General features: G+C 40.0%; 1 protein-coding gene across 4 annotated transcripts in view; it reads left to right on the forward strand.

The window, feature by feature from the left end:
• The window catches only part of fosl1a (FOS like 1, AP-1 transcription factor subunit a), a 37,884-nt gene extending 25,202 nt beyond the window's left edge, over nucleotides 1-12,682 (forward strand). For all 4 annotated transcript variants that reach the window (XM_039769125.1, XM_039769124.1, XM_039769122.1 and 1 more), the window contains exons 3-4: nucleotides 7,441-7,548; nucleotides 11,069-12,682. In XM_039769125.1, the coding sequence (XP_039625059.1) occupies nucleotides 7,441-7,548; nucleotides 11,069-11,605 (645 nt within the window). In that variant the 3' untranslated portion in view covers nucleotides 11,606-12,682. The remainder of the gene's footprint in view (nucleotides 1-7,440; nucleotides 7,549-11,068) is intronic.
• The last annotated feature ends 12,518 nt before the right edge of the window (nucleotides 12,683-25,200 follow it).

Here is a 25,200-nt window from a genome sequence, read left to right on the forward strand (position 1 = left end):
ATCTATCTATCTATCTATCTATCTATCTATCTATCTATCTATCTATCTATCTATCATATAGTGCCCTATCTATCTATCTATCTATCTATCTATCTATCTATCTATCTATCTATCTATCTATCTATCTATCTATCTATCTATCTATCTATCTGTCTGTCTGTCTGTCTTGATAAGGGTTGTCTGTTACACAAACGCTCTTGAATCACTAGGCCTTGAGCCTTGATCTTGGTCTTAATCAAGAGCTTATAATACACATAACATGACTGAAGAATTGGAGGATTCTGTCCTCTTCGGCCATGTCATTGGGCTTTGGATCCTTCTCAGTGCAAGCAGTGGTATAGCCAGGTGCCCTAGCTGACAGGAAAAGAACAGTTGTGTGGACATATTGCATTGCTGACAGGAAAATAACACCAACAACATCTGCTGACAGTAAAATGCATTGCGCAGGCCAACTGAACGTTTTCATCACTAACGGCAGTCATACACTTTGTGTACAAATGAAAGCCAGATTGGAGGTGCGGGTTACTTTGGCCATGTAATTGGGCGTTTGGGTCCTTCTTTCTGACAGGAAAAGAACAGTGGGGCAGGCACAGCGCATGGCTGACAGGTAAAGAACTGCAGTGACATCTGATGACAGTAAAGGCCGACTGACTATTTTCATCACAAATGCAAGTCATACAGTCCTAGTGCAAAAGACAGCCAAAATGGTATTGGCACCCTCAGTGGAGTGAAGTGGGGGTGCTCTGTTTCATAAAAAGCATCTGAACCATCTTTCTTTCGAGGACTGGAGGTTTGAGTGTTTCCTAGTTATTTTATCATTTCACTCACCAAACGCAAGGATCGCATCTGCACAACACCCTGTCATAAACACGTTCATTGGGTTTTACACGATAGAAAATGGCCAAACCATTTGGCTGTTTTGTCTTACTTGAAAACATGCTTTCATTCTGTCAGGTATCTGACCATGAGCTGCTCTGGTGCTTGTTCAGTGCATTGCTGCTGTTTGCTGGGCTTGATGCCTTGCATGCTAGGAAGTAAACTGTCGATACATAGCGAACACTACCAGGAGGTCCACTTGGAGTATCCTTCAAACAGCTCATTTTAGAGAGGAGCTACAGCGCCAACCATTTAAACAGGCTGATGCCACTGTGAGTTTTTTCTGCGACTTCATGTTCGGTGCATTAGGAACCCAAGCAAAAAACGGTGTAATTCTCTAATTATACCAATTTTATTTAACGGCCCTAAATAATTATTGTAATCGCTTACTTGAGCTGACAGCTTTAACCAAGTTGAATTATATTGTATAGTGCTGGTAATTATATAGCAAAGACGATTTAAAATCTGCATCATTTATTTTAACCCAACAGGTGTCAAAATCTACAGGAGTGAGAAGTTAAAATTAGGACCTGTGTGGAAAATGTTCCCATTTTTATTTACCCATTTGTATTTTTCCCTTGGGGTTAATAAAGTTTATCATATCTAATCTAATATAAAGACTTACTGAAATAATATACATAGAGTTAAGGACATACAAAACAAAATGAGTAAATGCAAGATGATTAAAAATACTATGAACGCAGCCAATTGCCAGAATAAAACACAACATTGTAAATCCTGCTGCTGCATTCGATTTGGGCTAATAGGGGCCAGAGCCAATTCCAGCAGCTCTGGGTGGAAGGCCATTTTATGCACACACCCACACGCACATATGGCCAATTCTGAATCTTCAGTTAGCCTATGAAACAGAAAGTAGGTTATTTATAATGCCGTGAAATCTTCCAACATGTCTGTTGCAAAATCTCTGCTTATCCAGCCCTTCTGTATGGCACAAATGCGGGTGACTTACCAGCTGCCCTAAAAGAATGTTCAATGTTGAATGGTGAGCTGTGACATTCCTACATTTTTTGAGGTCTGGGCAAGTGATTAACACCTTGTACTTCCATGTCAGATATGCCCATTGTGGGAGTACAAAAATGTTTATTAAAAGGAGAGCAAACATTGTCATCCATTCAATCCAAAGTGCCAAAGGCAGTCGGGTAGTCACTCAAGAAAGGAGGGTTGCATCAGTTAGGATGGGCATGGAATCTGCAAGGGTAATCTGGGTAATGTCTCTGCTCTATAGATGCAAAGGAATGTCCTGCCTTTATCATATCCGGAACTAACCCTTTCTCTGCCAAACTCATTTCCTTCCGGACCATTGTGGCTGCAGTCCCACTTACAGTTGAACTGGAAACACATTTGGGTCCTGTACTTAATAAAACTCATAGATAATTGAATCATAAAACACATCATGATCAGATGTTAGTGTGTAGTAGTGTATATATATATCTCTGAGACAGAACAGTACCACAAAATAGAAATAAATTCTTAAAAATGATTAACTAGGAGCTTACTGAACTAGACAAGTAACATTTTAAACTGCATCCAAACTCTTCCTTTTTGCTGCACTGATAAGGATTTGTGCTCATTTGGATTCTTGAGACCACAGCACAGAAAATCCTGCCAAGTTTTCTTTTCTGACTAAGCTAGTATTTCCTCTTTTTATGAGAATGAAGCACCTTGGACATCTGTGTTGGTCAAAAGCAGCCTAACTGATTCTTGACCGAAGGAAAATGATGATGCTGGTGAAGAGAGAGAAAAGAAAATGGTCATTGCAGGAATGTTGACCCAAAGAACAGTAAGTTGATCAGCCATCGCCAACTGAACAGATTTCACCACATAGCAGCAGTGGTTTAATCTTTTTGTTCCAGTGGCAAAAGAAGGAAATGGCTCGCCATCTAGGAATGCGTCGAGTCATTCCTTTGAGGTCCAGCCTCTCCCTTTTCCTCTTGTACGCAGATCCAGGTAGGATCACACTGGGACCGGCAGGAAACAGCAACGAGGTGAGTCACCCGACTGCAGGCTGCCAACTGAGTCACTACAGACTGCCATGACTCATGAGATATTGAGGCTAGTCGCCATGCTTGCACCGTGCCATCTCATGTATCCAACTGGCAAGAGAAATTCAATCCATCTGCCGTTAGCCACTGAGCATAGTTAGATAGCTGATACAATTCATATAGCTAATGAAAAGTGAACAACTAAACTCCCTGCCGGCTGAGCAGCCAATATCAAAAACCAATGCCGAAATTCAGTTTTCTTACATGAGTCTGTGTTCAAAATAAACAGATCAGTATGGGACTGCACTTGTTCAAAATATGTCTAGCTATGTGTCATTTTGAGAAATGTTACGTTTTTTAACTGTTTGAGCTCAGGATTAGAATTTTTTTAATGAAACCCTAGAGTGAAATCAATACGTACAGGGCAGGAGACCGAATGAGACTGAACTCCAGCTCATTGCACAGCTACTGTCTCTCACACACACACACACACACACACTCACTATGGAAATTTAGCTGTACCAGCAAACTAGTCTTTATGTCTGTGGATTCAATGAAAATATGAGACCAGGCCAGTTTTCCTAAGAAGGCAGACTGGGTGCTATATTTTGAATGACAGTAGTTCATGACTGTATTTCTGTTTTGTATTGCTCCTGTCTCAGATTTAACATTGTTGGGCTCCACTTATTAGACATAGTAGGAGTTTAAAAATTATTTTTTTTAAGAAGATGGGCTTTCTCTCTCTCATCCACCAATTAACTGCTACAAGCTGAGTATTTTACAGGCTGTATGGAGAGTTGGGCTGAAAAGATGCAAACAGACATGCCATCTGCCTTCAGCAAAATGCCCAGTTGGTCTGATCAGTCAAAGCACTTACATAAGCGCAGCATAGGAACACATCTCGCATGCAGTGTGACTCACAGATCGTCTGTCCTTTTAGCCAGCAGGACAGCAGCTGCCCACAGTCCTCCCAGTTCTTGATCTCTGACTGCGAGTCCAGTGTTCTCCTCTTAACCCTGAACTGCCACTTTCATAGCTACTCCAAAGTAGATTGTAAATGACCAATATAAGACTTTATGGAATAACATACCCCAAATCAAACAAAATCCGCAGATACTTGAACACTATTATAATTAATACAGCATTTAAAGAACAAGGTTGTTCCTGCTCCTGGTGAAAACCAACAGAACACTAACAAAGAAAGGATTCGCTTGGGTCCTTTTAACTTCTCAGGAAGTAATACATCTGGGCGGTAACTTTACCACAAAGTGTACATTCTGAATTCTCCTGGTTTGTGTAGCATTTCTTAATGCTCTGAGGAAATTAAAATTCTGTTGCACCCTATTCTGATTTGGGCCATGTTATTAAAATGACCAGCTAGCCTCATTAAATCCAGCAATTTGGACCTGTTTTGGTTATACAATGGTAACAATGGAAACAATGGTTGTTGGAAGTCTCACATGCCCATTAGGAAAGATCTGAGAGACCTAGAGGAACAACACCATGGCCCCTTTGTTAACAGTATTATGGCGTCCACCATTTTTAGATATACTGTATGTGGACTGCAAGGTTAAGACCCTGAAGAATAGATAGAAAATACAGTAGGACTATATTTACAGATATCATTACATTGACTGTCATTGGTCACTTACCTTCATGCTGCTCTGGACTTCTCTGGATGCCACACTCATTTAGTCTTTGCTACTGTAGACTCTGCATTCTCAGCAGTGAGTCCTGCTCCACTTTTGCATTGGATAGCCATCTGATTTTCACAAAAGGGTAACATACACAACAGTTCAGTTTTAGCAACGCCAAGAAACAACACACACTGTAGGAACAGAGAATGTCATAGTGTAGAACATCTCTGCTGCTTGTAAGGGGACTTTTGATCAGGCAATACTTTTAGAGTAAGCCTGTCTGATATCATTTTACCCAAGGATAATGTCTGATCACATATCTTACCCATCTGTGTTCTCAGATCTGTTTATAACAGTGCAGCTATTGACTGTTCCATTTATAACAGTGCAGCTATTGACTGTTACATGTCCTCTATGGTCCTGCAGAAGCAATAACTCAGTCTTCGGTAGATTGTATCATAGAATACCATCAGATACCTGGATAACTCTATGTCATGTTATGCAGGTGGTTGTATTTCCAGTCGTTCACGCTTACTAACATATTCTCATGTATCCCCATTTATGGATCTATAAATTCTTTTATCACTCTTGGTATCATTTCTTATTACATGATTCATATCTTGTAGGCAGTTTTACATACAGTATAAATTGAACCACTTCTTCTGGTTGCAGTCATAATTTGTTTATATATATATATATATAATAACTTAAAATAGTGGATGAACAAGAAAAGCCATAGCTCATTTTCTTCTTCCAGTATTCTTTCATTTAATTTTCCATACGTCAGCCTTTTGCTAAACTCACTTATTTTTGGGAGGGACGGATCCAATCAAATCAGTAGGATCAATCAAGGTAGGAGCCAGACCTAAATGAGTTCCAAACTATGCCGGGGAACCCTCACAAATACACCCAAGGTCACTCATACCCATTTTGAGCTGTAAATCAACCATCATGTTGATGTTGAAGGACGGCAGCCTAATTAGCAAAATACCATTCACACACTGGAAAAATGAGCAAATTCTACAGGTACTGCGCCTAGACTGGGATCTGAACTCAGTATTTTGGACGTTTCAGGCAGCAATGTTGTTTAACTGGGTAACATTAATTCAAAATTTAGAAACTTCAGACTATTCCCTTCTATTTCTTCTTCTCACATACTTTTTTCCCTGCTTCTTAAAGTGTCATTTAACCTTTTTAATACACAGTGAAATCCTGCTTCTGGGCGTAAATGTTACTTTCATTATGGGTTTACCAGTAACGGCGCACTGCACGATAATGTGCAGTGAATACACTTGATTTGAGTATTCCTAGTTTTCATCCTTTCTCTTTGTACGCTTAGCATTTGTTTGCTCAGAGGTTGATGCGCTTGCTGCTTTCAGAGCAACTCTTCTTTTCTCCACCCTAGCGGCCTGCTTCTTCTCTTCTTTCGTTGGCATCTTTTCGCGTAAAACTGATCAAGTCAGTATTTGTTTGGCAATTACTTAGTACGTTTTCTATCATTTTTCACTTAAGCTAGAACTTAAGCCTTCAATCTGCCTCAAGAATGAGTTTAGATATAAAGAGGTAGGGAAAGTGATGGCGACGGTGGTAGGGGTGACAATGGCGCCCGTACACATGTACCGCATGGCTTCCCTGCTGGCCACTGCCAAAAGTTGTTTCTACAATAAAACAAAATAAAAATAAAAAGAGGAATAACCTTGGAGGTCAATCATCACGCCGAAAGCGGATAGTAGACATCACGTAGTATATGTGTACCAAATTTCAGGTCAATAGTTCAAACGGTTTTCGAGGTACAGGTGATTTAAAATCCTGGATAGAGAAATGAACAGCCACCGTAGCGTATTATATATAAAGATTGTGCTAGGGGCAAAATTCTGACTCTCACTTTTCAAGAAAGTGATCTATTTCAGGCATCCCTGAATACTATTTGGGCAGTTCTTAAGTGATAATCTATCTGTGTTTGTGTGTCAGGATATGAGCTTGTGGACACCATAACTTAGAAATGAATCACTGAGTTTAAATGTAACTTGGCACTACTATTACCAATAGAATTTTTTGTAATAGAATGTTAAAGGTGTTCTTTCTCAGCAGTGCCACCTTCTGGATTTAAGAGGCATTTGAAGGCTACTCAAAGTTTAGTTCAAGCAGTTAAATTAAATCTATGCTTAGCTTTCCCAAATAAAGATTGTTAAGTGAGTGCATGGTGTAAATAAACAGCATAGTTACATTTTTATAATCTTTTAGAAGCTTTACAATAACACCTCACTGCCTTTCTCTTGAGACTCCAGGGTGATCTTGAGTTGTGACATTGCTTTCTACTCAATCATCGTCATTTGTGTATTACTGCCATCTATGCACGTAGAATTGCAGCTTCCCGGACTGAATAGACTAATCTGTTCAGACATCAACAGTTAAGAACGTCTTGGATGAAATACTTCTTGTAGAGAGCAGGAGGTTGCTGAAAATGGCTTTAGCAAAGTATCTTATGAACTTCTGAAAGAGTAATTACTTACCTGATATATTGGGTACCATTCCATAAGAAACTTTTTTCTAGGCTAATGGAATAACTGAAGTCCTGAGGAAATGCATTTGCTCATCTTCAGGGGAAATTACTTTGCAAGCTTGCAAAGAGAACCCAAAAAGTGGTCGAGGACAGCTGTAAATGTAGGAAAAACACACTTCCTTAAATGTGCAATTTTCCAAGCCTCCTTTATGCATTTTTGTCTTATTCAGTTGACACATGCTAGGATTAGATAATTAACTCTCCTTGTAATAACCGTACAGGCGGAGCTGTTTCTATTTGCATGATGTAATTCTTGTGCTATGGGACATTGGAGGTTGGTACAAACAGTCTAGTCTCAGTCAAAAGATAAGAAGACATGGCAAAACAGATACTCAATATTTGCCTTTCTTTTTGCTTTCAGCTTACACCTGAGGAAGAGGAGCGACGTAGGGTGAGGAGGGAACGGAACAAGCTGGCAGCAGCCAAGTGTCGCAACCGTCGTAGAGAGCTCACGGAAACACTACAGAAGGTAAACGTGCAGAGAAGGACAGAAACAAGTCCTCCTACAGCCCAGCAGGCCTGACACCCACACATACATGAGCGTTACATTCTGCACATTGCTGAGGCCAAGGAACGCGCACAGTGATTTGCAAATGCTGCTCTGTACCAATCAGCTGGCAAGCAGCAACCTGCCAGAGGAATAAAAAAAGTGTCGCTAAAGTGAACTTTTCTGCAGGGTGATGAGAACATAAGGGCCTAATAAATAAACAAAATTAAAGAATTTTTTTAAAAAGGCAAGCACAGTATTTTATATTAGGTTCAAATCTGAATGTAATGTTCAACTAAAATCAAAATTTTAGGACTGTATTAGACTAAATCTAATCATTTGGGCAGCTCTTCCATTTTTCCAACTGTAGCACTGTTAGTTTCAAATCTCCTTTTCTAACCTATGTCATCATTCGACGTCATTCAGACAGGCTTAGCCTGACAGGACAGGTAGGTAACTGCTAGCCTAAGAAGGCTGCGGCAACAGGCCCAAAAGCACATGGCTAATGAAAGCAGCAGAGTAGTACTAAATCCAGAACTAATGGCTTATGGGAGTTTCAAAATGACTGAAGATTTTCAGGATATTACCCTCAGATTAATCAAGATAACAAAACGCTTATGACCTAGTCATATCACAGCAGTCTTGTGATAGTTGGAGTATCTGAATAGATTGAAAGGGTAACAGAATCAGAGTGAGAGGCATATGACTTCTGAGTTGTTAGTCAAGAAAGATCAGATTAATAGTCATGATCCACAGTCTAGTGATAGTAGTGGAGTCACATCTATAGTTGCGGTCATGTCACATCTGACAACTTTCGCAGCACTTTTTCTCTCGTAGCCTTCATGTACTTAATCTTAATGAACTGGGTGCAGTTGGAGATGGACGCCTGTGAAGGCCGTTCGTGTAGTCCAACATGCTCAGAGACTCACTCCGTCTAGTCCGTAATTTCCTCCAACAGATTTTATCTTTAGTCGTAGAGGTGGGCTTGTGTGTTGCAATGAATGCTCATTGGTAAATACAGTTCATATGATGCAGTGACTAGGAATAAGAAACATGGATGTTATGAACCTCACAAACAGAAGAGAAGCTCATCTATCTCATATCTCATTTGTTATGTACAATGACAGAATGAAAATAAAGGGGACAGATTGATGATGAGCTCGCTGTAGGTGTTAACTCTAAGGACCGTGCCAGCTTGGTCAGAAAGCACGTTATTGGCTGACACAAAAGCGGGCAAGCACAACAGTGCTGGAAGGTTGGCACGCAGTAGCCAGCCTGTGACATGACCAACAATTTTCAGTTATGTAAACTGACATGATCCAGTGACGACATTAGCAACTGCAGTTGACAAGTCTGACATATCCAACGACTATGAGTCGTGTAATGTGACATCGGCTTTAGATAGACATATAGACATGATAGCTGGATTGTGTGGGCCACAGGGTCAGGCTGCAAAGTCTTGAAGGTGGAAGGATCAGGTTAATAGTCATTTTGACTGCAGACTCAGGAGCATAAATGTATCTAATGGACACGTCAAGGGAGAGCGATTAGGCTGATAACCATGTGAGTACAGGCTAGTTAGACCAGCAGCATCATATAAATCATGCATATTAGATTTGTTTGTAAAAGAGTCAGGTGGATAGATTCATGGCTGTGGTTCTGCAGGGACATTCGAGAGCACGCTGATGGTCAAGCAGCTATTGGCCAGTAAAAGCAGTGAATTAAGGTATTTTGTGTTTTGATATTTGGTATTTTTGATATTTTGATATTTGGTATTTTGAATTGTAAGGTGAATAGGTCAGACTTGCAGTTGCAAATCTAGGTGTGAGAGAGTAAGTGGGTTACTCTTATAGTTCACATCATTGGATTATGTGGACTGTATGGTCAGAAGACAACGTCTTGAAGACAGCAAGGTCAGGCTAATCGTCGTATGACTACAAACTCAAGTGTAAATGTATTTAGCTAATAGACATGTAGGTGCCTGTAGTTGTCAAGAAAGCAGAGTTGGGCTAATAATTAAGTGACTACTTTCATATATGTAGCTTTAAGGGGGTAATTGAGTTAGATTTACAGATGAGATGGCAGGATTGTAAATTCTGTGTGGTTACTGCAATGTCTAAAAGATGTCGAAATCAGATTGATAGTTCTACCATATACCTGTAGACCTTGAGAGTATAAATTTTTGGTGTGTCTGTGGTCTTACAAATATAGTAGAGTTAGGCTAGTAATTATGTGACTACAGTTTTAGGAGAACAGCAGGACCTTATACTCATATAGGACAGTCCATTTAACTGCATGCTTTTGAGAGCACTGAGCCTGGTAGTAATGTAACCACAGTCATGTCAATGGGTCAGGCTTTCAGCAATGACTGAGACTTGAGAGGATGTGTCAGACTGTTACATATGAGACTTCAAGTTTGTTACAGAAGCTAAGTCAGACTAGTAGTTAAGTCTAAGAAAATGTATTTGGGTAGCATGGTCACCCTGATAAATTGAATGCAGTGTTCTGAAAAATACAAGGTTAGGCTGCAGGACTGAGAGCATGAAAGGATCAGACAAACAGAAATGTAAGTGCACAATCGTGACAGCAGAATTGATGATTAATCCATGAAACTGTGAGCTTGTGAGAATAGTGGGGTCGGATAGGATGAGGTTAGGTGAGCCTGAAGAGGGTAACAGGGTGAGGAAAATAGACACATGATGGCAGTCTTCTAAGATATGATGGTCAGGCTAATGGTAGCCATGTGACTCCAGGCTTGTGAGAAAGTGGAAAGGTCAGACCACAGTGACCGCACATTTCTAAAGTAACTTAGATTCCGATGAATCCATATAACTGAACAATGGTGAGGGTAACTGCATTGTCCTAATATAGAATACAAGAATTTAAATGTAGCAACATCAGACTGCATGGAGGTGCATACATGCTTATAAGACAACATATATGCTGTCAGTTTTCACCGGTCTAGGTATTACACCATGGAAAATGTTTTATGATGATAAGGAATAACTGACTTCATGTGATTCTGTTAGTACTGTAATTGATACCCACATCACCCAGAAAGACACATCAATATTATCACAAATATTATATATCAAGAGAAGAGAATTTTACGTTATGTTATTGAGTAAATATTAAATATGTTTGTGTCATAAATTTTACAGCTGTTTCATTTAAATGATAACAGAATTGCTATAATTTATACATGTTTGCTGTGAATGACAGATGAAGCAGCTTTTATGAAAGCAATATGAAAGTATCTGTGAAGTGGTTCATCACTCAAAATGTAAAATGTTTGAATTTTCATGGGGTGATACATGAGCTACATACTAAAATGCATGTGAAGCTAGTGGAAAATGATGCAGTGTTAAATGAATTGATGGTGACAGAAGTGCAGTTCCAGTATACACCACAGGAGGTCACCATATCCTACTCATTTGTGTTTGTAGGTTAATAAAGAAGTTTCTCTTCTTGAGGTTTTGACTTAGGCTTCCTCTTCTCACAGGAGACAGAAAAGCTGGAAGGTGATAAGGCTGTGTTGCAGAAGGAGATTGCCAATCTTGAGAAAGAGAAAGAAAAACTGGAGCTCATCTTGGAAGCACACCGTCCTATCTGCAAAATTCTGGACTCGGACTCAGACTCGGACTCGGATCTTCCCTCCCTAGGGCTCATCAAGCAAGAGCCCCCCGACTACATGGAGCCAGGCCCTTCCACCTCCACAGGCCAGAGGGCTTTTTCTGACAGAGCCAGAACACAGCCTAGAGAGAGGCCTCACCCAGAGATCAAGGTGCCTTCCCCCATGGCATCTTTGGGATTCCAGGAACCCGAGTCACTCCACACCCCTACTTTTGTCACTACTCCTTCTCTTACCCCTTTCACTACTAGCCTAGTGTTCACATACCCCAGTGCCCCCCTGGACAGCAGTGCCTCGCCATCCCACACCAGCAAAGAGGCTTGTGCTACAGCACACCGCAGAAGCAGTAGCAGTGGTGGTGACCAGTCATCTGACTCACTCAATTCACCGACACTGCTGGCCCTTTAAATACTCAACGGTTTACCCAGTCAGCCATGTTGCAAAGCTGTAGAGCTAAACATACTCTTCTCTGTGAGACTGAGTGGTGTGTAGGCATGGAGATTTGCACAGGTTAGTTCCGTTCATTGCACATGTCTATGTGGCAAAGCGTGAAATTTAACAGTGTGCTAAACTTGCTGCTCCATGGAAAGGTGGCTGTTCATTCAGCTCCTCCACCTTGCAGCTCTTGGAACAGCAGCTGCTCTGTTTTTAATGTTTAGTGCATCAGGAATGCAATAAGTCAGAATGTTGACATCTGAGATTCACATCATGAATCATTTGTGCAAATGACTTGACAAACAGAACATTTGGAAGCTTTACAAAGCCTGCTTGTCTGTTAACGTCAGACACCCATCCACTACCTTGATAAGAAATGGACTCTGCAAAAAATTAGGTGACCCACGTTTGCTGCTCCTTTAATGTCTCAGTGAAACATAACTGCCATGTGGGTTTGCCTGTGGAGCTTCAGGAATGGAGCCACAAAGGGCACATCAAACGTAGACGCTTGGCTCTAACGTTAAGAGCCATTAGTCGCGGGCTCCTTAAGGGGAGAGCAGGCGCAGCTCAGACTTGAGAGCATCACACCACAGACTTCCACATGGATCTGTACATGACAATTCCTTGGATAGATGGCCAAGCTTATGAGTGCATCGACTACCCATTTACCGCTTTTATTTTTAACTTACAGAGATTTTGCTTCCTGACAGATGTTTGATTTGTGAAAAGTGGGCCATTTATCATGAGGGCCTGATTCAATATATCCTTAGTGAAGCTAGCACATTAATCTCTTTTTCTATCTTGCCTTGACAAAATATGTATTCACCTATTTCAGAATCAATTGAAACACTAAAGTGTAAAATGAATTGCTTTGTGGTAGTGCAAACTATGAATGTTACAATATAAAATACAGTATATAAGAAATGTGACTGGGACAGGCCATCGAGCCTGTATGGACAACAAGGATTCCAGTGTGCTGCACTGGTGTCTGTTTTTATTCCTGCTTCATGCTTTGAGTTCATTAAATGATTTTTTTCTTTTGTTACTGTACATGCAGACTGGCTTCCTCTTTGCTTTTAAAACTGGTTCCATATGGCACTTCTCGTGCAGCAACGTCATGTTACAGAAGGGGCAGGGTGTCTGATTGAGCAAATCTCATTAATTAAGTGAGATCAATAGAAAATGAAGTAACTACAGGGCAGTATGGTTCTTGTGAGTGCATTTTGAATTACTGTCTCTCCATCAATCAAAACTTTTTAAACTCACTACATGGCTGGGGGAGCTAAAGAATTCAGAGTAGCAGGAGCCCACCTTAAATGGGATGACAGGACACACTTACCTATCCACCAGCACTTTATTTATGATGTTTAGTCAGTCAGTCAGTCATTGTCCAACCTGCTATATCCTAACACAGGGTCACAGGGGTCTGCTGGAGCCAATCCCAGCCAACACAGGGTGCAAGGCAGGAGACAAATCCCGGGCAGGGCACCAGCCCACTGCAGGACACACACTCACACACACCAAGCATACACAAGGGACAATTTAGGATCACCAGTGCACCTAACCTGCATGTCTTTAGACTCTGGGAGGAAACCCATGCAGACACGGGGAGAACATGCAAACTCCATGCAGGGAGGACCTGGGAAGCGAACCCGGCTCTCCGTACTGCGAGGCAGCAGCTCTACCACTGCATTATGATGTTTAATGCTGTCTAAATGTGGGGCTAACATGGATGGAGGTCACAAATATGATTAAATGTATCCATTTGTGCATTAATTGAATTTACTTTTAGGGTCAAGGGGCCCAAACAGTATGCCTAGATGCAGGAGATACGGCTCAATGGCAGGACACTCTCACGTTTGCACTGACACTCATTCACATTTGTCAACATTCATATTTAAAATCTTTAAAAGTGTTTACCTGTGTGGCTATTATGATCATTGTATTATTTCATGATAATCACACCATTATCATCATATCATTATAACTGTATCACGCTGACCCCATGTGCAGCTGAATCAGCTCCTTTTATTCTACTACAGGACGTCAATGGCCAATGGTAGAGTTGTGTCAAGCCACAGCCTGTCCTAGAAGCAAACCCGAGCAGGTCGCCCATGCATCTTGAGTCTAGATCCACCCATCCATCCATTATCCAGCCCGCTATATCCTAACTACAGGATCACAGTGATCTGCTGGAGCCAATCCCAGCCAACACAGGGCGCAAGGCAGGAAACAAACCCCGGGCAGAACGCCAGCCCACCGCAGGAGTCTAAATCTTAAATATAATCCATCCATCCATCCATCCATTTTCCAACCCGTTGAATCTGAACACAGGGGTCTGCTGGAGCCAATCCCAGGGCACAAGGCAGGAACCAGTCCTGGGCAGGGTGCCAATCCACCGCAGGACACACACAAACCAAGCCCAATTTAGAATCGCCAATCCACCTAACCTGCATGTCTTTGGACTGCAGACATGGGGAGAACATGCAAGCTCCACTCAGGCAGGACCCGGGAAGCGAACTCAGGTCTCCTAACTGCGAGGCAGCAGCGCTACCACTACGCCACCATGTCGCCCCTTAAATATAATTTAAAGTGAAAATTATAATACCATATCTATGCACAATGCATTCGGACAGACACACTCGGCCTTTCATAAGCAAAATGCGCATAGTTGTTTACTACATTCAACTACAATGTAATTATGTGGCAATTAATATACTGCATGCAATATTTATTGTTGAAGTAAATTTATTTAAGTTAACTGGGAAACCAAACTGATGTGTAAAACTCTCCCTCACTAGGCTTTGGCAAAGCATACCCAGATATGGAGCAGTGCAAATGTAGTAATAGTACTGGGCTTATCGCGTGTACAGACTACAGCAGAATTCTTACTTGCGGACCTAATCTGAATGCAAACAATTAAAATAATAGGCGAATGTAAATATCGCATGATAGTCTCAGGCCTCTTTAATCCAGTTCGGGACATTTCAGGTTTCTGGGCATTTGTTGCCAACTTTGTGAAATCTGTTGGTCGCCCCTTAGAAGCATTTAGTAATTTTTTGACTTTGAGCCGCATGATATGAATGTTACAAACACAATAAAAACATATTCAGGCACACCATACAATGAGTTAGGACGAAAGCTTTTTGTGGCCTGCTTTAGCTATGGTGTTTCATTGTGAGTCCTGCGCCCCAATGCGACTCACTATGGTGACTGCTATGGACTGTCCCCCTTACAGTTGTCACCCTGCTAAATCCCACTGCTATACATTTAAACATGTATGCTTTGCATTTTTCTATCTAATTCGTGTAACAAATCCTGAAGAAATACATATGATCTGCACTTACAGTTTGGTGAGATATAATAGGTGTACATTTAAGCTTGATTTTGATTTGATATACTTTGTTATTGCAATAACAGTCAGGTTTTTATTCATAATGTATATCCAGGTCCATCTTAATTCATGTTTACCTATTTCTTCAGGTGGCAGTTAAGAAGAAAATAAAGGAATAATCAAACGTGCAGCTCAGGTAAAGGGTTGCCAGTAGTTTGACCTTCCAGGGAAAATGAGATGGCAGTGAAGCATTTAGAGACAAGATGAAGGTGCCATCAGATAGCTGGAAGGGCGGCATAGGATGGTGGATCTTTTTTTTCTTCTCAAACTACAGAAAGAATTCCTTTATTAAGCCCACTGATAAACAACGTTAGGAAGGACCACCAACATGTGTTCCTGTCTAGGCTGCGACAACGTGTTACATGTTGTTCAGATGTACATGTAAGAATCTGGCTTAACTTTGTACACGTGACAATACTGCTAAAGCTGGGCTGGAAGCATCTCAGGGTAAATTAGGCTCCATTGTATTGACAGGGCATGCAGACCTCCATCTGAGGAGGACGAGAGTGAAAAGGAAACAAATCAGTATTTTCTGTTGTCATACCTGCTGCCAGCTCAAGACCTCAGTGGACTGAAAGTTTTGGCTAGGAGTTCAGCCTACTAACGCCATTTAATGATATATATATAAATGTGAGTTTGTGCTTACAACATGGCTAACTTAAGTGACGTGTTTAGGTTGGCACAGAACTTATGGGTTACAAGACCAGCATCTTCATAATTAGGCCACAGTTTTTTCAGAAATGCAATATGTCCCAAAACAGTTTTGACTTGGTACCCTCATATTCATTAGAACAATCTAGACGAGAACAGGCCATTCAGCCCAACAAAGCTCGCCAGTCCTATGCACTTAATTCTTCCAGAAAACACATCAAGTGGAATTTTCAAAGTCCCAAAAGTCTTACTGTCTACCACACTACTTGGTAGCTTATTCCCAGTGTCTATTGTTCTTTATGTAAAGAAAAACTGTCTAATGTTTGTGCAAAATTTACCCACGACAAGATTCCAACTGTGTCCCCGTGTTCTTGATTCTAACATTATTCATTATAACATTCTGCAATGGCAACAGCTTGAGACAAAATAGTTGAGGAAATCTCTGTGCTTCACGTTCACTTTGTCATTTATGAATGTGTCAACACTTAAAGTTAACTCATCGTTTTTGTCTTGTTTCTTGTATCATTTATATGTGATACATCAGTTAAAGCTAATGACTTAAAATAACTTCAACTAACTGACCCTGGGGGGGCTGAGACTCAGCAGCTTATCTTAAACCCCCACAACAACACCCAAGCGATTCATTTGACTAAGAAATTCCAGTTTTCATGACTGAGAAGCAAGTGACGGCAAATGGCACTCCCACCCACACTTCTTGGAAGGCATGAGTCAACACTTGCACAGACTGACCTTCATGGCTTCTTGGGGTCCACACAGCAACATCACCTGCATTAGACTAACACTTTACCTGTGTATTGGCGTCCAGTTTTTCCAGAGTGGTGGCTTTGCAGTGTTTTTTTTAAATAAGTGACACTTGCTTTCCAAATGTTTCTGATCCATTCGGATGACTTTATAAAGTGTGTCTTTGTTTCTGCTATAATGTGAGTTTGGCCCCCTGCACCCTTGTATTGTTATAAGCAAATTCTGAAAGTTCATAAATGAGTGAATGCAATGCCATCCATCCATCCATCCATTTTCTAACCTGCTGAATCCGAACACAGGGTCACGGGGGTCTGCTGGAGCCAATCTTGCCTGGCATGAAAACACAACAGAAACCAGTTGTGAGAATGTCCTCTGGAGGGCGATGCTGTGTCGCTCGCTGTGCTCTGCCACACTGCTTTTCATCTCATTTGGTCTAAATTGTATTTTTAAGATCATTGCTCTTGCATATTCTACAGTTACTGCTGACAGATAAGTTTAACAAGAGGCCTGTTCTCGTTGATTCACTGGTACCCTGTTGCATTTTGACTACCAGGTAGAATGCCTTCAGCATGTTCTCTTGGTGACACTGAGGACAGACAATGTGAGGCAGACCTGAGACTCCATTTCTAATAAGCTCAGTCATACAGGGGTGTAACGCTGCTAATACCACTGGATCACCTCGGGTGGTGTGACATGGAAACTCATTTTTGATTTGTCCTTTGCTAATCTGAGCCCAATGACTTAAGCAAATCTATCAGTAGTTGGTGGAATTAGTGCCTTTTTTTGTGCACTCTGTCACGTAGTACTTTATAAAGCAACTGAGGGAAACGCCAAATTCTAAGTTGCTGCATTTTGAATGTACCTGAATCGAGAAGAACTTGAAGGTGACATCCTACCACAGTAACGTGAACGTGGCAAAGGAAGCACCGTCTGATAGGAATTAGCGCAGAAATCTCCCTTACAAACACCCTTGACTTGTACTTCCTAACACACTGCAGCTCACCATTCTGTAGGATGAATGATTATTAACCATTCTGGCTTACAGTATCATTTCATACATCATCTGTTGAGAAGTAACAGTTGGGGCGCCAAGGAGAAAAGCCACAGCAATGAATGATGAAAGAAGCATAAAGGGGAAATTGGACGGTACAGTTTGAGACAAAAAAAAAAACTGCCATGGCAGACCCTAAGGGCCATTTATAAGCTTAGAAAATAGGAATTTATACTTATTTCATTTATTTTTTATTATGGCACAATCCTGTTACACAGTATGTATGTACAGTATCTATGTATGTATATACAGTATATAAGAAGGTCTATGTTGTATACACACATACCTATAAATATCTGTATATTCACACAAAAAAAATATATGCATTTCATATGTGTATAATATATATGTATATATGTATATATATATATGTGTACATATCTGTCTTCATTTATATACAGTATATATATATATACTGTATATATATACAGACACACATACGGGGTGGGCAAAAGTAGATTTACAGTTGTTCAAAAAAACACATGCAGGTTATGATTATTACAGTAGCTTTATTAACTCAACAGCTTTAATAACTTTATTATCTCAAAAGAATGTAACAATGGCACAGGTTCAATCTCGTAGGTGTTCAAATTTCCAGACTGCATTATTTACAAATTCTTGCAGTCTACTTGCAAATAACAATAATAATAAAGAGGACAAATAATACAAATAAATAATACAATAATTACTAAATAAATCAAAATACAAGAATAAACTGTGTTTCACATACTCATAACTATGCACCTACTTTAGCCCACCCCTGCATATACAGTATATAGATAGATGGAGTGATGCATGTACAAATATATTTTATTTCTGTGCATTAGAAACATATGCATAGATAGATGTTGTGTGTTCAATATAGACCTTAACATAAGTAGACTTTTATATAATGAGCTATCAATGAGGATTCCATATCTTATTTTTTGTTTATTGGTGCGTTTATAGAGTTTATAGAGGTTTTTGTTGTTTACTGGCATGCTGTTCTTTAATTTATACATCATGTGTTGGATCAACATATCCATGTATTTATTGTTTTAGAAAACCTATTTTTGTATAACTTATTTTTAAAAAAGAGAAAATATATGTCCAAGTGGTGTATGAGAAGAATAATAAAAGATAAAGTGTATTGCCCATTATGTGTGCTTTTCCTTTTCATTATTTTGCATTTAATTATATTTTAATCATATTTTATTTATATTATTTAATCATATTTCGTGAGCTTCAGTGTAGCAGATGTTCTTTGTAGCTGCACAACATTATAAGGACATAAAAACTAAAAGCAGGAGCTAACGCAGAAGCTGACAGAGACACGTGGATTGTGCCGTGTGCTGACAACCCAAACGTCTGACATCTGCAGTGAGCACAAGTTCAGAGATCGTCACCTTACTAGGATGAATGAAGCCCACTCTGCAAAGGCGCGCCACACTGTGTGCACAATTGCACAAGACAAACGTCAAACACTTTGTATTAACTCGATCAGTATACAGTATGTCTGTTTGAATGGATGTTCACCTGTGTCAAAACAGTTCTACCAGTGCAAAAGGCAGAATTTTCAAAACAGCGAAGAAGGGATTTTGCTTTCTTAGTTGTGATATCAGAATAACCAGGCAACCAAGAATCAAAGGGGCTTCAAAAGAAGGAAAAACAAGAGCAAAAACCTAAGCCTGACTCGAGGGCTTGCTTAAAAAGTGAGCTGACTGCGCTAACAGAAAATCTGAACTGTTGTGCATCCACCAAGGGCTAACGCAGGGTGAACTGCCATCATACTGATAGTGCCACTTCCATGATGTCTCTAGCATGATGACCGCAATCATGTGGCACAGCATCCAATAAAGAAAGATGGGAATGAAAACAAACTTTGTCAAATCAAAGCAAAATAAGAAATACATCTTAGAAATGGAACCTGCATGACAAAATAAGAGCTCAAAACACAAAAGAAACTCCCATATAAAATGTGTTAAAAATTATAAGAGAGGCCCACTGAATCAACAAGCTAAATTAAAGGGCAAACTCAGTTATAGGACATCTTCTGGACCCCCTGGAGGTCATAGCAAAGGAGAGAATTAAAACAACACTGAGTGCCATTATGAACAATGCTGCACATCCTCTCTCTGACACACTAACACTGAGGCCTTTCAGCCAACATATTGTTAAGCAGAAGTGCATCAAGAAACACAACTGGGCTCCTTTATTAAAAACAGTAATAGGTCTACATAATGCCTCAATGTGACTGTGACAGCCAAGTCAGAAGTTTTTTTTTTCTTTTGAATTTACTTGTTCAGACATTGAGAGTATATTTTTTATTTATCTACCTATTTATAGATTTTTATTTATTTAAAGAGTTTCTGTAAAAAGCAAAATTTCCTCCTGGGGACAAATAAAGTTCTATCTACGCTATTTGGACAAAAGTATTGAGACACACCTCATCCAAACCTCCGCCTCCTCCGCCTCCTAATTATTGAATTCAGGTGTTTCAATCAGACCCATTGCCACAGGTGTATAAAATCAAGCACCTAGCCATGCAGTCTTCATTTACAAACGTTTATGAAACAAAATGGGTCATCCTGAAGAGCTTAATATAGGATATGATAGGATGCCACTTTTGCAATAAGATGGTTTGTTAAATTTTATCCCTGCTGGATATTCTACGGTCAGCTGTAAGTCAGATGTGTTATTGGAAAGTAGAAGCATTTAGGAACAACAGCAACTCAGCCTCAAAGCGGAAGACAATTTAAAGTCACAGAGCAGGATCAACTTCCGCTAAGCATCATGGTGCGTAAAAGTCGCCAATGCTCTGCTGATTCCATAGACCGAAGAGTTCCAAACTTCCACTGGCATTAATGTAAGAAAAGAAACTTTATGGAATTGTTTTCAATGGCTGAGCAGCTACATGCAAACCTCAAATCATCACATTCAATGCAAAGCGCCAGATGGAGTGGTGTAAAGCACACCGCCGCTGGACTGTGGAGCAGTGGAAATGTGTTCTATGGAGTGATGAATAGTGCTTTTTTGTTTGGCAGTCAAATGGGGGAGTCTGGGTTTGGCAGATGTTGAGAGAACATTACCTGCCTAAATGCATTGTGCTAACTGTGAAGTTTGGTGGAGGAGGGATAATGGTGTGGGGCTGTTTTCAGGATTTGGGCTACGTCCCATAGTTCCAGCGAAGAGCAATCTTAATCCTTCACCATACCAAAACATTTTGGACCACACTGTACTTCCAACTTTGTGGAAACAATTTGGGGGAGGCCCTTTTCTATTCCAGCATGACTGTGCTCCAATGCAGAAAGCAAGGTCCATAAAGTCATGGTTTGGTGTGGAAGAACTTGACTGGCCCGAAGACAGCCCTGACCTCAACCCCATCCAACACCTTTTGGGATGAACTGGAATGAAGATTGTGAGTTTTCTCATCCAACATCACAGTTCCTGATCTCATAAATGCTGTACAGAATGAATGGGCACAAATTCCCACAGAAACACTCCAGAGTCTTATAGAAATCCTTCCAAGAAGAGTGGAAGCTGTTATAGCTGCAAAGGGGGGGACCAACTCCATATTAAAGTCTATGTATTTGAATGCAATGTCATTAAAGTCCCTGTTGGTGTAATGGTCGAGCGTTCCAATACTTTTGTCCATATAGTTAGAGGAGTAGAAATGGCCAGAAATCACCACCAGCTTTACATTTTTTCATTCTCTTATGTTGAAGTTTAACCCTGGCAGGACACAAACCTACACTGCACCCATCTTTGATATGTAATGATATTCTGTCACTTGATGCCATCTGTGCTGTCTGGCTAGCTGGAAACCTAAAGCCAACACCAGTGTTTATATAATCTATCTATCTATCTATCTATCTATCTATCTATCTATCTATCTATCTATCTATCTATCTATCTATCTGTCTGTCTGTCTGTCTGTCTGTCCGTCCCTCTGTCTGTCTGTCCGTCCATCCATCCCTCTATCTATCCATCTATCTATCTATCTATCTATCTATCTATCTATCTATCTATCTATAAAGACAGGCAATGGACATGGGTGTCTTGTTGGAATGAAAAGTGAGATAAACATTGAGAAATTCCAAGTAGAATAGTCATCAGAGCAGGTGGCTTTGAAAAGGAGACATACACAACATCACGGGTACTACCTGGGAAGAAGTGACAAGTCTCATGACCTTAAAATTATATCTCACATATTCTTATAATTTTTATCATCTGTTGTTCTTAAATAATTTTCAGTGGAAATATTTTGTTTTTCTGTTACATATTTATTTGTATTGTTATGAAGGTGACTTCTCCTTGCTGCCACTTTGGATTGGGCCCTTATTGCGAGCAGCACCATTATGCACTTGTTTTTCTATTTAACGGCCATGACGACACCACTTATTGTCACATGATCACTGGTGCTGTGACACATGGCATTGTTGTGTCATTACTGTGTAGGGCAGTGGTGCAGCATTTTCAGCATCCAAGCATTTGGATAAATTCTTAAAGCAAATCACTTGCAAAAAATTTGCATCGGTTCAGTAACACATACATGAGGCCACCAGCCTCTTTTAGTTAGATCATTGGTTCTTAAACTACTATTGGAACTGGGAATGATGTTGCACCTGAGGTGATGGTGTTCTAATAAAACGTCCGAAAAAAAAAAAAACAACATGGACGCCTCCAGGAAAACCTTAGATGTGTTCGCTCTTTCACAATACAGAAAACTACTGAACCACGCATTCCATGGTATTTTGTGCATCCAAGCACCGTAACAACATATCCACCAATAGACTGATTTAATGAGACACAAATGGGGAGAATAAAAAATATAATACTGCAGCTTTCACTAAAGTTTATGGTGTACATTATCATTTTGGATTGACATCTTAATCTGAAGTCAGATAAGCTTAAGCTTGACAGACCAGGCCCAAGTAGAAATTAAGACTTGTAGAGGAGTTCCAGTTGAAGATTTCAACTAGGAATAGGAAAGGAATATAGCATTCAGTCAGAATGTCCAACCAAATTTAGGTCGCATAAGAGTTTTGATTCACAGTGGTACTCAATAGGAATGGGTCGTGTATGGTTTGTGGAGTGCCTTGCAATGGGTTGCCGTGGACAATTTAAAGAAACACATTTGCTCTGCTAATACCTGCGTTGGCCACTTTCTAAGGGGACCACCCAACCGGGATGAATGTCAGCAGTGATTCTCAAAGGGTATGATGGTCAGCAGCAAATCAGGGTTTTCTAAAACACGAAAAAGGTAAAATTGGGTCACAAGAGACAAGAAAACGTTTAATAACCACTGATTTAGATATTTAATGTGCATGTGTGAGCATAGCTCATCTGGTTCATGATTCTAGTCCACTTATTCTTTCTACTTAGAACCAAGTTGTAGGAATGGAATGAGTTGGACGAGAACTCCATCTCTGATCATTCTCTCGTTCATCAAACAAGTACAATTTATACTAGAATGTTTTGTTTGTTTTGTACAATTTGTTATTGGAATTGTCTCAACAAGAATATATAACCATAATATTAAACTAATATATTTATCCTCCTTTGTGCATTGTACAAATTTAGTAACCCAAACCTGAAACTTATAAAAAACTATTCTAATTTCTAACAGTACTTGCTTTCATCTTTAAATCAGCGCAAACATTGAATGCACTGAGCATGTATTACTAATTCTTTCGAGTCTGAACTGAATCATTACCTACGAATGAGTCACACAATTCTTGTTCATTTGATTTTTGAACTCAATCATTACCCAAAATCAAGTTACACCGCCTTTGTTTATTTATGATTCTCATACGTAGTGTCTTATTTTAATTTTGCACTCTCTCTTTATTAGCATATTTAATATATCTAATCCACCTTAATACAAGAATAAGTGTGCAGTTGCTATGTTTGTCATTCCAACAGATGGAGTATCACAATCATTTGTAGTAATAAAATGCATTACTACAAATGTTTCTGATGTACCATCTGTGGGAATGACAAGCGCAATGCACTTTATTTACAACATATATTACAAAATACATTACAATAGATGGTGCACTGCAAATGTTAAGGCTGAGGTTTGTGTTCATTACTTGTAGTTAACCCATTTTAGAAGGGGAGCACAGCTAGTATACTGTATAATAAAATGCTAAGGCATGTATGTGTGTCTGGTCCCAATCTGACAGGTCAGCTTGACTTTGGTGTGATTGGTCAGTTTGGCTTTGGTAACCCGATTGAAAGAGGAAGTGTAAGTGTGAGACACATGAGGGGTAAAGGTGTAGGAGGCATGCTCGAAGTAGCCTTAAAAGACAGGAAGCATAAAAGCGGCCAGAAGGCAAGCAGGGCACCGAGATGATAGTAGAGTAGTAGAAGCAGGCTTTATGCTAACACATTTGAGACCAGGAGTGCCAGTCAAAAGAGGCTCAGACACACAAGGATACAGAAGAAAGTACACATAGGGCAAGGGAGAGCAAATATTTTAAAATTTGTTCTATTATCTGTCTGTGAGCAATTTAATGAATAAAGTTTTGTACTTTATTATGGGTGAATCAATTCACTTAACCAGGTACTTCAGAAGAATCAAATCAGTAAAATGAATCAAAATGGCCATCTCTACAGCCAACAGCAGTACAAATTCTAAATAGAACTTCTTAAAATGTCAAAGTTGAGCAAGCAGCAGCTGTTTAAGTGAACTTCTGCCACACCAAGTTGCATCTCCTGCTGCGGAGTTCTACCAGAGAAATCAGATGATCCTCTCAACTTAAAGTAATTTATGAACACAGAAAGTCACTTAACATGTTTAAAACGAATTAATGAGGGAAAGAAGCTCTATGAATATTACCCTGTAAGAGTGAATAAAAGTGTACTCTCCAGTTATGTTACACTTAAACAACCTAAAGATCATTCATTTCCTAGTATTCATAACGCCTTGAATGTTTGGCCTGATTTTTTCACCTAACCTGCTTGTACTATGTTGGGCTCCTAGGGATTCGCTCGTGAATAGTTCCTATCTTCCATAAGTGAATTCTATTTTCCTCTTCTCCATTGTCCACTAACTTTAGCTTGACAAAAGATTTCCATTTATTTTGAAGCATTTGTGTGCTTTGGGAACTTCATTTAAAAAATAAAGGTGATGGAGAGAGGTGTACCTACTACCCGTGTCCATCTCTCTGGTTTGGGTACTGCATTGTTTTTGGTGTGCTTGCTCATGTCACTTCAGGTTTTGTTTTAACTGTGCTGTTTCTGTAAATGCGTACTGCACTCTGGGCTTCACCAGGCATTCTCAGACCTGCTTGCTTTCAATGCAGTGTTGTGGACGACTGGAGCCCATCCCAGCAGCACTTGGTGGATGGCATGAAGCAGCACAAAGACTGGCTGCCAGTCCAACACAGTGCCCACTTCTGCAGATGGCCACACTCGCACAGTCACCAATTTACCTGACCCACATGTCTTTATGGATGTAGGAGATTTAGGGAAATTACTCGATAAAAGAAGAATAGTCGTGAGTTACTGTTACAAATAAACTCAATGATGGACTGGTGGAGCTGCCATGTTCTCTTGTTTAATGCAGCATGACTGTCCGATCAATCTTAACAGATCTTTTATCATTTAGATTCATTTACATAAAAATTTAAGAAACATTTCAATTTATACCAATCAGCACACCAATAAATAGTATATTCTAATAGCATCCCTGTCTTAATATTATCTTAGGGTTCCAAAACAGTT

The sequence above is a fragment of the Polypterus senegalus genome, chromosome 11 (genome assembly GCF_016835505.1).
Source record: "Polypterus senegalus isolate Bchr_013 chromosome 11, ASM1683550v1, whole genome shotgun sequence".
In the NCBI taxonomy this organism is placed as follows: Eukaryota; Metazoa; Chordata; class Cladistia; order Polypteriformes; family Polypteridae; genus Polypterus; species Polypterus senegalus.